General features: G+C 35.8%; 1 protein-coding gene across 5 annotated transcripts in view; it reads right to left on the bottom strand.

Annotated features, from left to right (window-relative positions):
* LOC122438056 (zona pellucida binding protein) overlaps positions 1–21,154 on the bottom strand; it is a 120,336-nt gene that overhangs the window by 97,102 nt on the left and 2,080 nt on the right. For 3 of the 5 annotated variants that reach the window (XR_006268435.1, XM_043462535.1, XM_043462537.1), the window contains exons 2-4: positions 18,082–18,162; positions 9,020–9,145; positions 2,230–2,379 (exon numbers count right to left, since the gene is read on the bottom strand). Coding sequence is in view for 4 of the 5 variants with exons in the window: in XM_043462535.1 (XP_043318470.1) it covers positions 2,230–2,379; positions 9,020–9,145; positions 18,082–18,162 (357 nt within the window). In the remaining variant the exon portion in view is untranslated. The remainder of the gene's footprint in view (positions 1–2,229; positions 2,380–9,019; positions 9,146–18,081; positions 18,163–21,154) is intronic. The other 2 variants (XM_043462539.1, XM_043462538.1) reach the window with 2 other exon arrangements.

The following is a 21,154-nucleotide window of genomic DNA, read 5'->3' as shown; positions in this document are numbered from 1 at the left end:
CATACGTGACTACTGGAAAAACCATAGCTTTGACTAAACAGACCTTGGTTGGCAAAGTAATGTCTCTGCTTTTTAATATGCTATCTAGGTTGGTCATAACTTTTCTTCCAAGGAGCAAGCATCTTTTAATTTCATGGCTGCAGTCACCATCTGCAGTGATTTTGGAGCCCAAGAAAATAAAGTCAGTCACTGTTTCCACTATTTCCCCATCTATTTGCCATGAAGTGACAGGACCAGATGCCATGATCTTAGTTTTGCGAATGCTGAGTTTTAAGCCAACTTTTTCACTCTACTCTTTCACTTTCATCAAGAGGCTCTTCAGTTCTTCTTCACTTTCTGCCATAAGGGTGGTGTCATCTGCATATCTGAGGTTATTGATAATTTCTCCCAGCAATCTTAATTCCAGTTTGTGCTTCATCCAGTCCAGCATTTTGCATGATGTACTCTGCATATAAGTTAAATAAGCAGGGTGACAATATACAGCCTTGATGTACTCCTTTCCTGATTTGGAACCAGTCTGTTGTTCCATGTCCGGTTCCAACTGTTGCTTCTTGATCTGCATACATATTTCTCAGGAGGCAGGTCAGATGGTCTGGTATTCAGGAGGCAGGTCAGATGGTCTGGTATTCCTACGTCTTGAAGAATTTTCCACAGTTTGTTGTGAGCCACACAGTCAAAGACTTTGGCATAATCAATAAAGCAGAAATAGATGTTTTTCTGGAAGTCTCTTGCCTTTTCTATGAACCAACAGATGTTAGCAATTTGATCTCTGGTTCCTCTGCCTTTTTTAAATCCAGCTTGAACATCTGGAAGTTCACGGTTCACGTAATGTTGAAGCCTGGCTTGGAAAATTTTGAGTATTACTTTGCAAGCATGTGATATGAGTGCAATTATGCAACAGTTTGAACATTCTTTGGCATTGCCCTTCTTTGGGACTGGAATGAAAACTGACCTTTTCCAGTCCTGTGGCCACTGCTGAGTTTTCCAAATTTGCTGGCATATTGAGTACAGCACTTTAACAGCATCATCTTTTAGGATTTGATATAGCTCAACTGGAGCTATATCAAATCTATATCATATATTATAGAAAAAAACTATAACAAAAATGAAGTGTGACTGATTATAAAGTTTAAACAAATTATTTGCCTAACAAAGTTAATATAATTTCTCATGAAAATTATGTCTTTCTTTTGATACATGGCATAGTGTTTTTTAGTGACCAAAAAAATGATCAAGAAACTATCAATAATTCAGCCATTTGTTCTGTATCCCAGCTGTGAAAACAATGGTACATTAGTTTCCTACTGCTTCTAATGGTATATTAACTTCTTAAGCTACATACATAGTCACTTAAAATAACACAAATATATTATCTTACAGTTTCAGAGATCAGAAGTTCAAGGTGAGTCTTAGAAGACTGAAATCAAGGTACGTTCAATTTGGAAGCTCCAGGGGGTTCCCACTTCTCTGTCACCTCCAGGATCTAGAGATCAGCTGCCTCCTTGGCTTGCGGCCCCTCCCTTCAGCCTCTCATTTCATCATATTTTCTTTTTTCTGCCTTTGGCTTTCTTGCATTCCTCTTTAAGGACTCTTGTGACTGCCCAGGGCCAGTCCAAGTAATTAAGGATGGTCTCTTGTCTCAAGATCTTCACTTAATTGTACCTATAAAACCTGCTACTATAGGGTAACAGGTTTAGAAACTCTGAAGGTGAGACAAGGGCATCCTTGAGGACCATGACTGTCTCCATATGTAGGTCTCACCAATGAGAGGGAACCTCCATTCAAGCTCTTCTCCTGGCCACTCCACTACTAATTCAGCTGTTCAGTCTCAGACATCAACAGATCCAACTGTTTTCACAAAAGGGTTTTACACACAGTGGCAACTCATGTTCTTGTTCAGGAGGATGGCAGTGAACCATCAAAAATGATACTCAGAATTTAAAAGCATAACAGACTACAGTATCACCCACATACTCTGAAAACATGACTTCTCTACCATCTTGTTTTTATTCACTGGCTTAAATTGATCTGTAAAAGTCAACATTCTCCTGAAGAGAAAAGATCTTCCCTTACCACTACTCCTTACAAAGCACTTTGCAAAATACAAGCAGGCATAAAGTTTTCTTTAAGACCAAAAATAACAAAATCCCTTTAAAACAAACTTGTTAAAATATGTAAATATTTGAAAACATTAAGAAATGTTAAACTAGAACTAAAACCTCTTCTTACCATATACAACATATTTCAGTTGGAGATTTTTAATGACTTCTTCCACAGTAGGTTTATACTCCAGAAAACATGTATAAACACCACTCATGCTTTCCTCAAAGTTCTGGAATACAAGGCTTCCTGTGGAGGTGATTTGTGCAGTGCTGTTTTCTAACAGAATAAGAAGATACAGTGATCAGTGGCTTAAATAACATGAAACTGAAATAAAGTAACAAGCTATTTTCTAAACAGAGAAAAGCCATCCAAATTTACCTGCTATACATTAAAGAAGTCGAGGGAACACAGTCATTGTGTCTGGTGTTTCTTGACAGTAGGTGCCAAGATGTACTTCTATCAGAATTTCACTAACCAGAGGTCATGAAGTGTGTAGCTGCCTAAGTGGTAAGAGGCTAAAAATCACACATACATGATGTGCTCCTAATCTGCCTGCTGCATTGAGATGGCATGATCAATATTCATAAACATATAAAATAGTATATGTTTATATACTGTCAAGTATTTATATATACTGTCAAGTAACTATATCTATATATATACATATAAATATTTTATAGATGAGTTATGTTCTCAGTAAGCATACAAACTATATATTAAAGGGATGAAACACTGTATCTGGAACAAAGACTAACTCAATATAATCACCGACAGCTAGGGACTGGTTGTCATTACACAGTTACTAGGCAAAAGCTGGATTACATCTCTAAGAGTTGCACAAGAAAGAAAATATAGGTTGGATAACTTCATGGCCAGAGTCACACAATCAGAATTGCTGTGCTAGACGTCAGAACTGGATGTAAGATCTCTTGCAACTTCAACATTACTTAAAGTAGCAAATGGGAGAAAGCCATGTTATGTAATGGAAAAGAAGCCTGATTTAAAAGGATTAAGACTTGGATCTGAGGTGTACCTTTCTCACAAACTGTAACTAAGGGATAACCACTTAATCTTTTTGAAGTCTAGCTCCTTCATTTGTACAACAAAGAATCATAAAATATGATAATATATCTCATAGAATTGTTTTTGTATAACAAATATAAGGAATGCTAAAGTACTTGAAAAAGCTATGTCATTAAGCAATTAAAGGTTGTTATTCTGAAAGTTCATAACCATGGTTCTGCAATAGAAAAATTATTAGACATTAAAATGCACTTACTTAGTAATTTAATAAACCATTCATAACAATTAAAAATATTATCTCATGAAATAATTGCTCATTTTCTACTATAAGGAAATAATTTATTGCCCATAAATGTGAAATTGACATTTATTTTGAAGCAATTACTTCAAAATAAGACAAAAAAATTAGTGTTATTATTAAGCAATTTTAATCATTAATTTCTTCACTAACAATTTGTTGGGTTTCTAGACATGCAAAGCCCTGCTTCAGATATTGAAGGAGAAATGAATAGATGGATACATCTGCCCTCAAATGTGCTACATAGAGCATTATGCCTTGAGAACTCCCATTTCTATATCCTGGATGAAGCTGAAAAATGTGACATAAATTTAGAATGAATTTCTATTGTATTGCCTATTTCTTCATGAATATCTTTTAATGAAAGAGTATATATTTATCATAACATGCTGTCTCCTTTTTGGAACAGATAAAATTTTTTCAAGTGCAAAGACTGATATATCATATCATATGATAAAAGGTGCCCACAAGTTGTAAAGAAATTTTAGAATAATATGTCAGCAATGAGGTTATGTATTCCCTGGCATTAATTTGAAACAGAAATTTCCCCAAACAGAAGCATCAATTAAAAAGTGTATTAATATATATGAGTGCCTACTACAACATTAAATGTAATGACCACCAGAACATTTAGTATCGTAACAATTTGTAAGAAAATACTCTCTGGCTACATTCTTATTTTAAAACATTTAAAAGTCACACACTTTGAAGAAATGCCCAGAGGATTTCAGAGCCAGGAGAAGAATCCACTTAACAAATACCACTTACCAAACTGACTTTTAAATAAATAAGTTTAAATGGGATGCCAAGTGAAAACGCAATAACATATCACTATAAGAACTAATATAACAACAGACAGTCAATAAATAATTGAACCAAACTCTGTACTTCTCTCTCTAGAATTCAGCTTGATCATCTAAAAATTTAGAGTTGGATTCAATTTCTAGAAACCCATGCCTCAGAGCTCTCTAAAATGACATGGCAGAATTTAAGCACAATTTCAGTTTAGCTTACTCTTTCAAAAAATAGGTTTATACTTTTGCTTTCTGCTCAGATACGGAGAGTGAATATAACAGCATTAACATCATATAACAATAAGGGAAAAGACAGACAAAGTGTTAACCAGTGAACTCTCTTGAACCTATCAAACCCCTCAGGCAGGTAGGGCAGCTAGTCACCTGAAATCCAGGAATGTACAGTGCCTACAGGAGAACCTGAACCCAAGCATTTGCTTCAAAACTGGCTGAAAGGCTTCAGTGAATTGCTAAAAGCCAAGTGCTAACCAGTGTGTGCATGTGAAACCTCTGAGGATCAGAGATGGGGGTGGGTAGAGGAAGTTGCACCCTCTTACAGGCTTTTACTTTCATGAAAACCTCTGGGTGTTCAAAAGGAAGATCAAGGGAACCCTGAGCAAAAGTCTCACAGGGTGCTGGCTGGAGGGGGTCCAGCAGCCCTATCAAAACTCTACCCACATCCATTTCCCCTGCCTCCAGGTAAGGAGCAATGTTTGAACCTCCAATGGGAGAAGAAACAAAAATCATTATCAAGAGCACTGGGGAAAAATGTTGCCACTAGAGAAGGAAACAGGAAGGAAAAAAATCACCCTTGAGGCAGAGTCAGCAAGAAGTACCAGGCCAACACTACAGCTAGATGGAGGAGAGGATGAAGCACTTCTGAAGGCCACACCCACAAGACTGGGGCGCCACAGCTGTCCAAGGCTTAATCAGAGCACTAGACAGCCCCTCTCTCCCAACTGCCCATCCCTAGCAAGAGCCTAGCAACACAGTGAAATCAAGCTAAGAGAGTTATAAGAAAGGGATTCTCTCTGAGGAAGTCAAAGAGAAATCAAAGCCAAAGATGAGATACTGGAGATAAAAAAAATTTTAGTGACCATGGCAATAACCAATATCAAAGTCAGACAATTCTTGACTAATAAAAACTCCTAATAGTAAGGTTTAATACTATTTTTAAAAGTGTTCATCTCAAATATAACAATACCTATCTCAATGTTTACTATCTTATTCAAAATGTCAAACTTTAACAAAAATTAAGAAGCATACAGATAGGTAAGAAATGACACACTTTCAAAACACCAAGTTATGACACAGATGTCAGAAGTATCAGACAGTTTACTTAAAATAACTATGAAAGATGCATTAAATAATTTAATGGAAAATATAGAAAGCATGCAAGATCAGATAGGAGATTTCAGTAGAGATTGAAACTCTATGAAATAATCGAATGGAAATGTTGGAACTAAAACCAAAACAAACAAAAACTATTAAAAAAAAAAGTAACACAGATGAAATTTTCTTTCAGTGGGCTCATAAAGAGGTTTGACATGGCTAAGAAAAGAATCAATGACTTGAAGTTAGGTCAAAAGAAATTTATCTAGCCAGAATCACAAAAAATACCTCCAAGAAGAATGAATCCAAGAGTTACAGAACAATTTCAGTGTTCATAAGGGAGATAGGAACTTCAGAAAGAGCAGAGGAACAGGAATGAGCAGAAGAAACACTGGAAAATAAAATGAGACTTTGAAAATTAATGACAAACCGAAAAACAGATTCAAGAAGCTTATAGAACACAAAGCAGAATAATACAAATAACAACAACAAAAATGCATTTAGTGTTTAAATCACTGAAGTGAAAGGAAGAGAGAAAACCTTTAAATTAATCAGAAAAAAAAATAGCACAGTGCCTACAGAGAGACAAGAACAAGTTTATAGCAGACTTCTCATAAGAAACCACGAAAGCGAAAAGAATACAGAATGCCATCTTTGGAATGCTGGAAAAAAATTGCCAGTACAGAATTCTACAACCATCAAAAGAAAAAGATAAACCAATTTAAGATATAATCAGAAATCAATGAAACTGAAAACAGAAAAGTACCACAGAAAAAGTAAGTCTAAAGCTGGTCCCTTGAAATGATTGATAAAACTTGCAGCCAGAAAGACCAAAATGAAGAAGAGACACAACCAATGTCTGGAGTGAATAAGGGCATAGCATAGAGATCCTGAATATATAAGAAGATAACAAGAAAATGTCACAAATGATGAACATTAATTCAACAAGCTGAAGAAAATCTAAGATGGGCAAAATTCCTTGAAAGATGCAAACTACAAAAAGTCACAAAATGGTGAGGGGAAAATCCTAGTCCTACCTTTGTTAGATTACTATCTGTGAACTCTAAAGCCAGACTTCAAAGGCACATGCCTTCAAGAAAAGCACCTTGCTCTCTCTCTCTCTCAGTGCCTTCCTTTTCCACATATAAAGGGGTGAAAATGGCTGTACTTACTGCAAAGAGCTACTGCAAAATTTAAATGACTGGTATATGTAAATTGCTTAGAACAGTATCTGCTACATGATGAAAGCATACCTGTTGACTACTTTTATAAAACTGAAAATAAAAACACTAAAATTAAAATACATTTACAGAATATATCCATATATGTGTGTATGCAGACATTCACTACATGTATGAATATGCATGCAATAATATATGCATGTATTTGTGTGTATTCATACATGTAGTAAATGCATAAAAAAAAGTTAAGCAATAATATTGTAAAAGTTTAGGATAGCATTTACCTGACAGGGGTTGGGAACAGAAGAATGGGATTTTTAAACATTAGAAGGTTCAACAGTCTTGAGAATGGTATACCTTGGCTTCTATTGTAAGATGTTGGTTTTATTATGCTTCATAATTTATATACACACACACACATATATATCTTATCCAGATTTGTATATGTCAGATGCTTCATAATAAAAATATTAAAGTAGATTAAGATATAATCTACAATCTCATTTTTAAGAAACATAGTAAGGATGCAATTACAGGGTAGAGCTCAACATATGTGTGTGTATGTGCTTCCATAGGTTTGTGTGAACATTTAGAAAAGTGGGAAAGTCACACACCAAAAAGAGTTAATTCATCAGAATAGTATTAGAACCGAAGTAAAAGATACAGGTCTCCTTGTAATAAATGTACTACTTTTCTAAACCAAAAATTTTGGAAGGGAGACAGAGACCAGGGGAGGTGTGGGAGTGGGCAGGGGAGCGAAAGAGAAAAAGAGCTGACCAAATCTAAGACTTGGTCCCTACCTTCACAACTATCTAAACAGTCTGGGTATTTCTCTCCGAAGGAATGCTCAAGTACATAATTACAAGTTTCTTTGGGTCAACTGGAGGAGAACTATCTTTGGAATATCCATAAAAATAAAACAAGTACAGTGTAGTTTAACCTACAGTCCAAAAAGCTCTATTTTTCAGCCTTTAAGAAAAGCAGACATTTTCTACATCTTTCAACAATAACAGTGATAGGGCTGAGCTTTAAAGCCAGCAGACAGCAAACTATGATATGACACTGCACTGAAAAACAAACTGTAATCACGCTGTCAGAATTCTAGAATTTTCTGGGAATAGTTTTTATAAATATAAAACCATTGCATCAATATGATTTTATCCTTACCTGGAAACAGCTACATTTTTGACATCTATTTTCCATTATGAAAGTGAGTAAAATAAAATATCACTTCCAGATAAAGGATTACAAATTCACATACATTCTATACATTGCAATACAAACTGCAAGACCTCTCCTGGCTTCTTAGAGAAGAACAACTTTCACATCTCAATTTCCAAGTCAAAGGGGTAACAAACTATAAATCAGTAAGTTAAACGCCTCTTTTTTGAACTTACAGAGTTTTAATATCAAATGTAAAATATACATAATATATATCTTTTAGTTATATTATGTGCTTTCAGAGAGCAATAAAAATAAAATCTGATTATATTTTCAGTATTGGATGCCTTTACACTTGGCCCATTTCACTGATTTATAGCAACTGCTCAACTTCTCAGAATGTCTGTTATCTAGGCAGATTCCTTCCTATCTCCTAGTACTACAGTCAGGCAGAGACTAAGTCTGCTCCTCGCATCTCCCACAAAGCTTATTAGCACAATGGCGTCCACCAGGTAGTCACTAGCTAAGAGCTGAATAATTCAGCTTGGAACACACACCACCTAGCCCAGAGTGTGGAGTAGCTCTTTAAACCTTGAGCTATTTTAGAATCAAGTTAATTCAAACATAATCCATATTGTTTGGTCAGGATTTTGGTCAGAATGAAATATAAGATAAGAAACAAAAAAATCATAACTACTAATAAAGTCTCAAGTTGCCCCTATTCGGGGCTATGTAAAGCAAGATCAGAGTTTTAAATCTAGAGCTCAAAGTACTCATTTGTATTTTTAACAAAAGCAAGAATCATATTTGTTTTTTCATACATACTTTGTTAACAAAAGTATAACAGGTAACCAAAATGATTTTATGAAGTTTATAATAAAAGGAACACTTTTTTGAAATATGAGTGCTTAGAGAATTCTCCAGTTTAATCATTCATTATGTCTCTATCTCAAATTAAGATCTATGAAAAATGGTCACACCATCTACATTTTTAGATTCTAACTCCAAGAACAAATCACAAGAAGTGAGCTACTAGATAAATGTATATGAGATAAAAATATTGTTTTTGTTCTGGGTACATTTCATACATATCACTTTTAATTATGACAACTGAAACAGAGTCCTACCTGAAATGATTTTTCCTTTAGGCCCATGCCACTGGAATGATGGGTCTATCAGTTCGGAATTCCGCAGACGCTGGGTTACACATAACACATGTGGACTCTTTTGATGGAGCATAACATATACTTTCACTGAAAATACAATATTAAAATGTCCCAATAAAATTTTATGTTCATTCATGTTCTATAATGGCTTACATTTTTGTAGTCTGGGCAACTTGTGTTCAGAAGTTTTCTTTGGATTATTGCTATTGCTTGGTAAGAATTAAATATAACTGGATTCCAGTAACTAGCTTTCAAAAATATACACTTATTGTGTGTATGGGTATATCTTAATCTTAGCATAAATTATTGGCCTTTTTATTCAGAGTTCATGCATACTTATTGTACTCTCAGAAAATTATTTTAATTACAAAGTATTAAGATAATTCTATATCACGACTTTTTTTGCCAAGATACCAAATCCGAAAGAAACTGACATGATAAATTTGTTTAGATTATAGGAATAATACATTATCCACAGTGATGTAACACAACATACTGAATTTTAGAATTGTAATGTGATTAAAAAAATGACAAATACGTGCTTTGATTGATTTTAATCACTAAGCATTTTCTCAATTTGCTTTAAAATTTAAACAATACTGTTCATTAAACAAGCAAAAATAGGATTGTCTAGGAGATAGAAAAGGAACACAGTAAAGATTCAGTTATTTTGAATTTACTCATAAGGAAGATTTTAGGAAAGCTTCTAGCAACTCCTCAGTAATTTCACAGCAACACTTCACTGATCAACCATATACTAAGATTTCTGTGATCCAGTAAGATAAAAATTGTTTATGAGAATTAAAACTCTCCTTGACTTTGTACAGAGACTCTCTCTAGAATTCACCATACAGCATCATGTGTACTGAATGCGGCTTTTTGATAGCTACCCTTGCTTAGGTTAAGCAAGTTCCCCTCTATTCTTAGATGTATGTTTTCCTGGGACACTTACACCTATGTTCATAAATGTAATGTGCATAATTTTCTTATATTATCCTTTGTCTTTTTCCAATTTGTACAAAATTTGTGATTTAGTATTTAGCATTATTGTTATTATTTAGCATTATTAAGTTAGGCATCTAAGATTATAATAGACAGATAAAAGGAATTAGGCAGATTTTTTCCTATTAATGTTCCCTGAAAGAATACGTAAAGTGTTTTTGTCCCTAGAAACTGTATAGTCTGGTACTTACTTTTGACAAGGAAGGAAACAGCAAAACAAACTTTTTATTACCAATCAGGAAAATTTAATTATTAGTTTACTAAGTACTCTAATCAAGTCTGTTTCAGAAGCTTACATTTTGATAGTTATTCATTATAAGTTTATTATATAAAATTATTCAGAATATTAAGCTATTATATTTAAATTTTACCATATCTCAATTTATTCATAATATTTTTATACATGAGTTATTCTCTTATGAATCAAGGCAGCTTTTAGTTCCAATCCACTTCTTCGCTGGTCTCAATTTTTCCTCTTATTTTCTACTTACCTCAGTTTAAATGTCTCTTCTTTTTTTCTACTTTTATTAAATGCTTCTAGTATTAAAGTGTCACTCCTCAGCACAAGTTACTGGCCCTTTGGTAAGGACACTTTGTGTGGGATTTGGGCTGACCCTGATGACTTCATTTTAACTTGATTCTACTTGATTTTACTTCTATAAAAATTTTGTCTCCAGATAAATTCATTTTCTAGGAAACCAGGGACTAGGACTTAAACACATGACTTTACAGAGAAGCATAATTTAGCCCACCATACCAAGACTCAATTGTTTTTTCTTAACTGAAATACGAATTCATTTTAAGGATACATTTAAGCATATCTGATAAAAGAAAGTAATAAAAAGGGAAGGTAGTTACATATGACTGTTTTATAACTTAAGTTTAAAAACTATAGCTTTAAAACAAAAACTGCGATAAAAGTTGTGCTATCAGTGAAAATGACAGAGTAAGGAACTCCAAAATCATCCCCGTCATAAATGTAATATGAAAAATAACAGTGTGGCACATACTGTTAGAATCAACATTTTCAGAACTCTAGAAATTAATCAAAGACTTGCAGCAACCCAGGAAAAATGTATTTTAAAAAAACCAACTGAATCTCAGTGTGATGGGCTGAATTATGCTTCTCCCTAAAGTCATATGTTTAAATTCTAATCCCTAGTTCCCCAGAAAGTGAACTTATTTGGAGATAGAGTTTTTATAGAAGTAATCAAGTTAAAATGAGGTCATCAGGGTAGGCCCAAATCCAGTAGGACTAGTATCCTTATAAAAGATGGAAATTTGGACATATAGACAAAGAGGAAAACTATGTGAAGAGACATAGGGAGATGTCCATCTCCAAGCCGAGAGAACAGGTATTTTCCCTGCTGCCCTCAGAAGGATCATCCAAGCCTGAGTGACTGGACTTCAATCCTTCAAAACAGTAAGACAAAACATCCCCATTGTTTAACTCACCCAATCTGGTAGTTCTTTACAATAGCCCTAGCAAAGTAACAGGCCAGGTAAAAACAGTGACTTCGTAGCATTTTGAGTCGCCCTGTTTCCAGGAGAACCAGCAGCCTGGCAGTCAGCAAAAAGGGAGCTGGGGGTAGATGATCTCCACTGCCTCCTTCCCAGAGAACTGTCATTAGCTGACCTTCCTACCTTCTGTCCCTAGAAGGCACCTTCACAAAGCTATCTTTACATGACCTAATTGAGAGCATACCCACTGTAAAATAAAAGCCTTTTCCCCCAAAGAATCTGTTTAAAAACAACTAGAGGCTACTTAACTTTGTAAATGCCTGAAGCAGTGGGAACATCTGAGGTAAACATCATTCTAACCAAAAACCTTACAAGGAAAAGCTGGGCATGACATGTCTATGGGAGCTTTGAGAAGTTTGAACACATTACTAGGAAAAAAGAAGGCCAAAGCCTGCACAGAGTCGGGCACGTGAGCAAGACTGGGCATGCTCAATAAGAATGAGAGGCCTTAAAGTTCTCACCTCTGGCTGAAACTGAGTCTCTGCAAAGCAGAAAGTGAAGGATACAGCAGAGCTGTCGACTGTCAGGCTAAATATTTAAGATATGCCACAACAGGCACAGAAAGATCTTCAGAAAATACTAGGAGACTAACTGGTTCAGCTGTTTAGTGAAATCTCTGTTGAACCATCTAACGAAGCAGAGACTTCAGTGACCACAGATGGCAAAGAATACAGAATTTAAAGTGAGTTCAGAAAAGCCACTAAACAAATGCTACAGGAATACCTCGTTCTATTATACTCTGCTTTACTGTACCTAACAGATTTTACATTTGTTAATCTTCAATGGTTTATAGCAACTCTTGAGTTTCAAATGCTGGCTAGCATTTTTTAGCAATAAAGTGTTTTCTTCTCTTTTTAAAAAGATTTTATTGCAGTATAATTGATTCACAATGTTGTATTAGTTACAGGTGTACAGCAAAGTGAGTCATTTATACATATAACCGCTCTTCAAAATTCTTTCCCCATACAGGCCATTAAAGAGCATGAGTAGAAGCAGGCTCTTATTTGGGGCTTCCCTGGTGGCTCAGTCGGTAAAGAATCTGCCTGCAATTCAGGAGACTCCGGTTCGATTCCTGGGTTGGGAAGACCCCCTGGAGAAGGGAAAAAGCTGCCCACTCCCGTATTCTGTCCTGGAGAACTCCCTGGACCGTACAGTTCGTGGGGTCGCAGAGTCAGACAGGACTGAGTGACTTTCACTTCTGGCTTCCCTGGTGGCTCATACGGTAAAGCATCTGCCTGCAATGCAGGAGACCTGGGTTTGATCCCTGGGTTGGGAAGGTCCCCTGCAGAAGGGAAATGGCAACCCACTCCAGTACTCTTGCCTGGAAAATCCCACGGATGGAGGAGCCTGACAGGCTACAGTCCATGGGGTCACAGAGAGTCAGACACGTCTAGCCACTTCACCTCACTTTGGTAGCTCAGCAGGAAAGAATCTGCCTGCAGTGCAGGAGACCTGGGTTCAGTCCCTGGGTCGGGAAGGTCCCCTAGAGGAGGGCATGGCAGCCCACTCCAGCATTCTTGCCTGGAGAATCCCACGGACAGAGAAGCTGAGCGGGCGACAGTCCGCAGGATCGTACAGAGTCAGACGTGACTGAGCACAGCGCAGGCTCGTATTAGTTATCTCTTTTACATGTGTGTGTGTATTTGTGTGTGCACACTCAGCCATGTCCAGACTGCTGCAACCCCATGGACCGCAGCCCGCCAGGGCCCTCTGTCTGTGGAATTTTCCTAGTCATGTCTGTAAGTCAATCCCAACCTCCCAGTTTATACCTCCCGCCCTCATCCCCTGGTGACCATAGGTTTGTTTTCTACATCTGGGACTTTGCTTCTACTTTGTAAGTTCATTTGTACCCTTCTCTCGGTTCCTCATATAAGCAGTATCACATGATACTTGTATTTCTCTGTCTGACTTACTTTACTATGACAGCCTTTAGGTCCACCCATGTTGCTGCAAACAGCATTAGTTTTTCCTTTATCGCTGAGTAATATTCCATTGTATATATGTACCACATTTTTTTTTATCCATTTCTCTTTTGATATACATTTAAGCTGCTTTCATGTCCTGGCTACTGTAAATAGAGCTGCCATTTAACAGCAAAAAGTACATGAAAACTGAGGTGCATATATCTTTTCAAATTATTATTTTCTCCAGATATATGCCCAAGAGAAGGATAGAGTATTTTTTATTTAAGGTACATATACTGGTTTTTAACCAAATGCTATCGTACACTTAACAGACTACAGTACAGTGCAAATATAACTTTTATGTGCATGGGTAAAGCAAAAAAATTCATGTGCTTTGCTTTACTGTGATACTCACTTTATTGTGATGACCTGGAACCAAACGTGCAATATCAGTCGGTGATGGATAGGGAGGCCTGGCGTGCTGCGATTCATAGGGTCGCAGAGAGTCAGACACGACTGAGCGACTGAACTGAACCAATAAACTAAGGAAGCATAGTCATAGGCAGGAAAAAAAAAAGCAACCAATAGAAACTGTCTCTCAGGAAAGCCAAAGTTTGGAGTTACTGGACAAAGACTTTAAATCAATTACTTTAAATATGATCAAATAATATCATGGCTTTAAAAAGGTATGAAAATGATGTTTCTCCAAATAGAAAATATCAATAATAGGATAGAAATTATCTTAAAAAGATAAATTCTGGATTAAAACGTACAATAGCAACTGAAAATTGACAATAAAGAATAAACAGCAGATCTGAGCAGACAGGAGAAAAAAATCAGCAAACTTTATGATGTATCATTGTGAGAGACAGACAACCTGAGAGACAAAATAATAAGTTAAAAAAAAAACAAACCATTTTCAGAGACCTTTGGGAAACCATCAAACATATTAGTGTACATACATTTGTATACATACACAAACATACACACACACACACATATACATAAAAGTGCCATGGAATAGTGAAAAGGACAGAAATAATAGCACTTTCCCAAACTGATGAAAAACAATCTACACATCAAAGAAGCTCAATAAACTCAAACTCGCATAAATTAAAGAGATCCACACCTTAGACACATCATAATCAACTGTGAAAATCCAAAAACAAAGAATCTTGAAAGCAGTAGGAGAGAAGCAACTCACTATATACATGACCCTCAATGAAAGTAGCTTACATTTCATCAGAAACCATAATGAAACAGCAAGTCTGAACAGACCTAAAACTTCCTTCAAGAAAAAGTCCAGCACCAGTTGAATTCATTTGTGAATACTGACAAACAAGTAAAGTAGAATGAACAATACTTCATAAACTTCCAAAAAAAAAAAACAGACGAGGAAGGAACACACCCAAAACACAACCCAACTCATTTTACGAAGCCATTATTGCTCTAAAATCAAAATCAGACAAAGATAAAAAAGCTACAGACCACTTTTCCTGAAAAATATGTACATAATAATCCTCAAAATACCAAACCCAGCAGTGTGAAAAAGGGTTATACATCATAATCAACTCAGATTTATTCCAGAAATGCAAGGCTAGTTCAAACTACAAAAATCAACCAATGCAATACATTATTAAATCACTGGAATGGACAAAAACCACACGATTATCATAGTATATGGATAAAAGCATCTGACTGAATCCAACACCCCTTCACAATAAATGCACTCAACAAACTGAGTATATTTATGGGCACTCAGTAATGTCTGACTCTTCGCGGCCCCATGGACTGTAGCCCGGCAGGCTCCTCTGTCTATGGAACTTTCCAGGCAAGAATACTGGAGCAGGTTGCCATTTCTTTCTCCTGGGGATCTTCACAACACAGGGACTGAACCAGTGGTGGGTTCTTTACCAGCTGAGCCATTAGGGACAGTTCTCTTGGAACAGAAGGGAACTTTCTTAATCTGATCAAGGACATCTACAAAATTTACTGCTAACATAGTACTCAATAGTTAAAACTAAAACATTTCCCAGCCCTCCAAGTTCAGGAACAAAAGGTTATCTGTTAACAGCAATACTAAACTGGAGGTTCTACCTAAAACAACTAGCAAGGGAAAAAAAGGCATTCATATTGTAAAGGAAGAAATAAAACTACCATGATTTGCAGATCACATGATATGATATGCATAAAATTAAAAAAAACTCCCCCTGCCTCCTGTTAAAAATAGAGCTAATAAATGATTCAGCAAGATGAAGGATACCATATCAGTTTGCAAATCTCAATTATATACAATTGTATACAACAGCATTGAGCAATCAAAACACTAAATTGAGAAAAACATTCTATTTACAGCAGCATCAAAAAAAGAATAAAATATTCAGGGATAAATTTAACAAAAATAGTACAAGACATACACTGAAAACTGTAAAACATCATTGAGGGAAAGTAAAGAATAACTAAGGCTTCCCTTGTGGCTCAGCTGGTAAAGAATTCGCCTGCAATGTGGGAGACGTGGGTTCAATCCCTGGGTAGGGGAGACCCCTGGAGAAGGGAAAGACTACCCACTCCAGTATTCTGGCCTGGAGAATTCCATGAATAAAGACATTCCATGTTCATGAATTGGAAAACCATAGTGTTAAGGTGATAATACTCCCAAATTTGATCTACAGTTTCAATGAAATCCCTATTAAAATCCCAATGGGTTTTTTCCCCAAAACTTGATAAAGCTGATTCTAGAATAACATGGAATTTCAAGGGACCTGAAGTAACCAAATCAATCTTGATAAAGAGAAAACCTGCAGTACTCACACCTGATAATTTCAAAACTTACTATAAAGCAACAGAAATCAATACAGTATGTGTGGTACTGGCATAAAGATAGATGTAAAATCAAAGGAAAAAAATTTAAAGTCCATAAAAAACATACATCTATGGCAAACTGTTCTTCAACAAGGGCACCAAGACATTCAATAGAGAAGGAAAAGTTTCTTAAACAAATGGTGCTGGAACAAATGAATATCCACATGCAAAAGAATGAAATTTGACTTCTGCTGCATACCATATGCAAAAATCAATTCAAAATGGATCAAAGACCCAAATATAAGCACTAAAACTGTAAAATGCTTTTAAGGAAATGGAGGAATAACACTTTATGGCTGTTGATTAAGCAATTATTTCTGATACATGACTCCAGAAGCACTAGTACCAAAGAAAAAGTAGGGATCAGATTTTATCAAAGTTTAAAATGTGTACTTTAAAAAGCACTATTAAAAAGTGAAAACAAAAATCCACAGAAGAAAATATTTGATAATGCTCTAGTATCCAGAACATATTTAAATAAAAAAAAAAAAACTCTTCCATCTCAATAACAAATTAACAACCAAATTAAAAATGGGCAAAGGACTTGAAAAGGCATTTCCGTAAAGAAGCTATCCAAGTGGTCAATAATCACATGAAGAGAGGTTCCACATTATTAGTCAAATATGGAAATGCAAATAAAAACCACAATGAGAATCCACTTCATACACACTAGGATAGCTACACTCTTAAAATTTGGACAATAATCAATGTTAATGTGGATGCTGGGAAATTTGAATCCTCACAAATTTCTGGTGTCAAAGTACAACAGTTCAGACTCCTTGAAAAATAGTTTGGAAGTTCCTCAAAATGTTAAACACAGAGTTACCATATGTCCCAGCAATTTTACTCCAAGGTACATACCCAAGAGAATTGAAAACATATGTTCACATAGAAACTTGTCCAGAAATGTTCATAACAGCATTAGTCAAAAAGTGGAAACTTCCTAAATATCCATCAGTTGATGGATACACAATTGCAGTATATCCATTCAATGGGATATTATTCAGCCATAAGTGAAATACTAACACATTATATAATATAAATGAACCTTGAAAACACCATTCTAAGTGAAAGAAGCCAGACACAAAACATCACACAGAGTGATTTCACTTAAATGGAATGTCCAGAATGGGCAAATTCATGGAGACAGACAGTAGATTAGTGGTTTCCAGGGGCTGGAGTGTGACTATTTAATGGGTATGGTGGTTTTATTTCTACAGTGATGAAAATGTTGTGAAATGACATAGTGCTGATGATTTCACAATCTGGTCAATATACTAAAAACTACTCGATTGGATACTTTAAATAAGTGGATTTGCCTCACTTACAAAAATACCAAAAAGTTACAGATGATTTACCTCATGTTACTACTGCAAAATCTTATTAATCCAAAATCTTCATGATATATAGATCTCATTTTTAAAAAATTTTAGCATAAGAACTTCATACACCTAATATTATGTTTATTATACAAGCAAAAACACTGTAGGCAACTTTAATTAGATAACTTTTAGAAATAATTATTTTTGTACTTTGAAGCAGTTACAGCAAACAGAATTGGACTATATGAATCCAAATCTGTGGAAACAACTTATAATCCATTTCCACAGAAGGAAAAGGGCCATAGGAGACAACAATATAGGGAACATTAGTTTTTGGCAAAAGATTGACAAAATTTAAAACAAAATTTAAAATTTAAAACTTTCTTACAATTAACTGATAATCTATTAATACCTGGAATATTTGGTGATCCCACTATTTTCACTGAATCTTGGGGCAAGTTAGCATTTCTTGGTAATCGATCCAAATATCCAACTATCAAAAAAAAAAAAAAAGACAGAAATAATCAACAGTCTGGTTCACCAGAAATTTCAAAACATTCAAATAGTACACTGTCTTACAATATTTGATGTTTGTTTAAGGGAAGCCATGAATCAACATCTGACATCTGGTACCTGTTCCAGCTTCAATGAAATTAATATACCCACTGCTTCCCCTGTTTATCTCAGCTCCAACTTTTTCTACATCCACTTAGAATACTCTCACTTTTTTTTTTTTTTTAATTTTTTTATTAGTTGGAGGCTAATTACTTCACAACATTTCAGTGGGTTTTGTCATACATTGATATGAATCAGCCATAGATTTACACTTATTCCCCATCCCGATCCCCCCTCCCATCTCCCTCTCCACCCGATTCCTCTGGGTCTTCCCAGTGCACCAGGCCCGAGCACTTGTCTCATGCATCCCACCTGGGCTGGTGATCTGTTTCACCATAGATAGTATACATGCTGTTCTTTTGAAATATCCCACCCTCACATTCTCCCACAGAGTTCAAAAGTCTGTTCTGTATTTCTGTGTCTCTTTTTCTGTTTTGCATATAGGGTTATCGTTACCATCTTTCTAAATTCCATATATATGTGTTAGTATGCTGTAATGTTCTTTATCTTTCTGGCTTACTTCACTCTGTATAAGGGGCTCCAGTTTCATCCATCTCATTAGGACTGGTTCAAATGAATTCTTTTTAACGGCTGAGTAAAATTCCATGGTGTATATGTACCACAGCTTCCTTATCCATTCATCTGCTGATGGGCATCTAGGTTGCTTCCATGTCCTGGCTATTATAAACAGTGCTGCGATGAACATTGGGGTGCATGTGTCTCTTTCAGATCTGGTTTCCTCAGTGTGTATGCCAAGAAGTGGTATTGCTGGGTCATATGGCAGTTCTATTTCCAGTTTTTTAAGGAATCTCCACACTGTTTTCCATAGTGGCTGTACTAGTTTGCATTCCCACCAACAGTGTAAGAGGGTTCCCTTTTCTCCACAGCCTCTCCAGCATTTATTGCTTGTAGACTTTTGGATAGCAGCCATCCTGACTGGCATGTAATGGTACTTCATCGTGGTTTTGATTTGCATTTCTCTGATAATGAGTGATGTTGAGCATCTTTTCATGTGTTTGTTAGCCATCTGTATGTCTTCTTTGGAGAAATGTCTGTTTAGTTCTTTGGCCCATTTTTTTGATTGGGTCATTTATTTTTCTGGAATTGAGCTGCAGGAGTTGCTTGTATATTTTTGAGATTAATCCTTTGTCTGTTTCTTCATTTGCTATTATTTTCTCCCAATCTGAGGGCTGTCTTTTCACCTTACTTATAGTTTCCTTTGTAGTGCAAAAGCTTTTAAGTTTCATTAGTTCCCATTTGTTTAGTTTTGCTTTTATTTCCAATATTCTGGGAGGTGGGTCATAGAGGATCTTGCTGTGATTTATGTCGGAGAGTGTTTTGCCTATGTTCTCCTCTAGGAGTTTTATAGTTTCTGGTCTTACATTTAGATCTTTAATCCATTTTTAAAGATCCAAATCCCCACCCTTCAGGACACACATAAGTCCTTCCTCCCTCAAACCTTCTGTTTGCCTTCCTCATTCTTATCTCTTTAGTACATCATCTGCAACACTCACTCTACACTGTATCACAGTTCTTCATGCATAGATATAATTTTCCTTATTTCATTATAAGATCAAGAGTAGGATCAATGTTTGTGTCAACTTATCAAGAATTGGTATCTTTTGGCCACCTTCATCCAATTCTGCCACTCCGTTTCCTTTGGTAACCACAAATCTGATCTCTTTTTCCATGAGTTTGTTTTTGAAATATAATTAATCCACAATGCTATGCTAGTTCCTGTTATACACACAGTGATTTGATGTTTGTATAGATTTAAAAATGATCACCATGGTAAGCCTAGTTATGATAAATCACTATACAAAGACATTACATACTATTGCCTATACTCGCGCTGTATATTTCAAACCTGTGACTCATTTATTTTGCAACTAGAATTTCATACCACTTAATCTCCCTCACCTATTTCTTTCCTCCCATCTGGCAAACACCTGTTTGTTCTCAGTCTGCAACTGTTTATGTTTTGATGTCTGCTCATTTGTTTTTTTTTTAGATTCCACATAGAAGTGAAATCATTCAGTGTTAGTCTTTCTCTGTCAGACTTATTTCACTTAGCATAATACTGTCTAGGTCAAAATCCATGTTGCTCACAAATGGCAAGATTTCATTATTTTCTTTATGACTAACAGTTTACTGTGTGTACATATATCTTCATTATCCCTTCATCTGCTGATGGCCACTTAACGTTGTTCCCATATCTTGGCTATTAAGTAGTGCTGCAATGAACACAGGGGTTCATATACCTTTTCTAATTAGTGTTTTTTGTTTTCTTCAGATAAACACCCAGGAGGGGTACTGCTGGGTCATATGGTAGTTCCATTTTTTAATTTTCTGAGGACCCTCCACAGTTTTCCATGGTGGCTACAACAAATTTACACTCCTACCAAGAATGCACAGGACTCCCCTCTCCACACCCTCTCAAATGCTTATTTGTTGCCTTTCTGATCGCAGCCACTCTGACAGGTGTGAGGTGATATCTCACTCTGTCTCTGACTTGCATTCCCTGACGATTAGTGATTCTGAGCATCTTTTCACACGCGTACTGGCCATCTGTGTGTCTTCCTTGGAAAATGTCTATTAGACCCTCTGCCCTTTTCTAATCAGGCTGTTCATTTCTTGATGTTGCATTGTACAAGTTGCTTGTATATTCTGGATATTAATCCTTTATCGTATATATTCTTTACAAGTATCTTCTCCCATTCAGTAGGTGGCAGTCAAAAGGTGCACATTTCCAGTTATAACTAAGTGCTTGGGATGTAATATGCCATACAATAATATAAATTATGATAAATATATGATTAATGTAATTAACACTGCTGAGTTATACATGAACCATTGAGAGAATAAATCCG

Source organism: Cervus canadensis, chromosome 3 (assembly GCF_019320065.1).
Source record: "Cervus canadensis isolate Bull #8, Minnesota chromosome 3, ASM1932006v1, whole genome shotgun sequence".
Taxonomy (NCBI): domain Eukaryota; kingdom Metazoa; phylum Chordata; class Mammalia; order Artiodactyla; family Cervidae; genus Cervus; species Cervus canadensis.
This window is presented reverse-complemented; position numbering and strand designations above follow the sequence as displayed.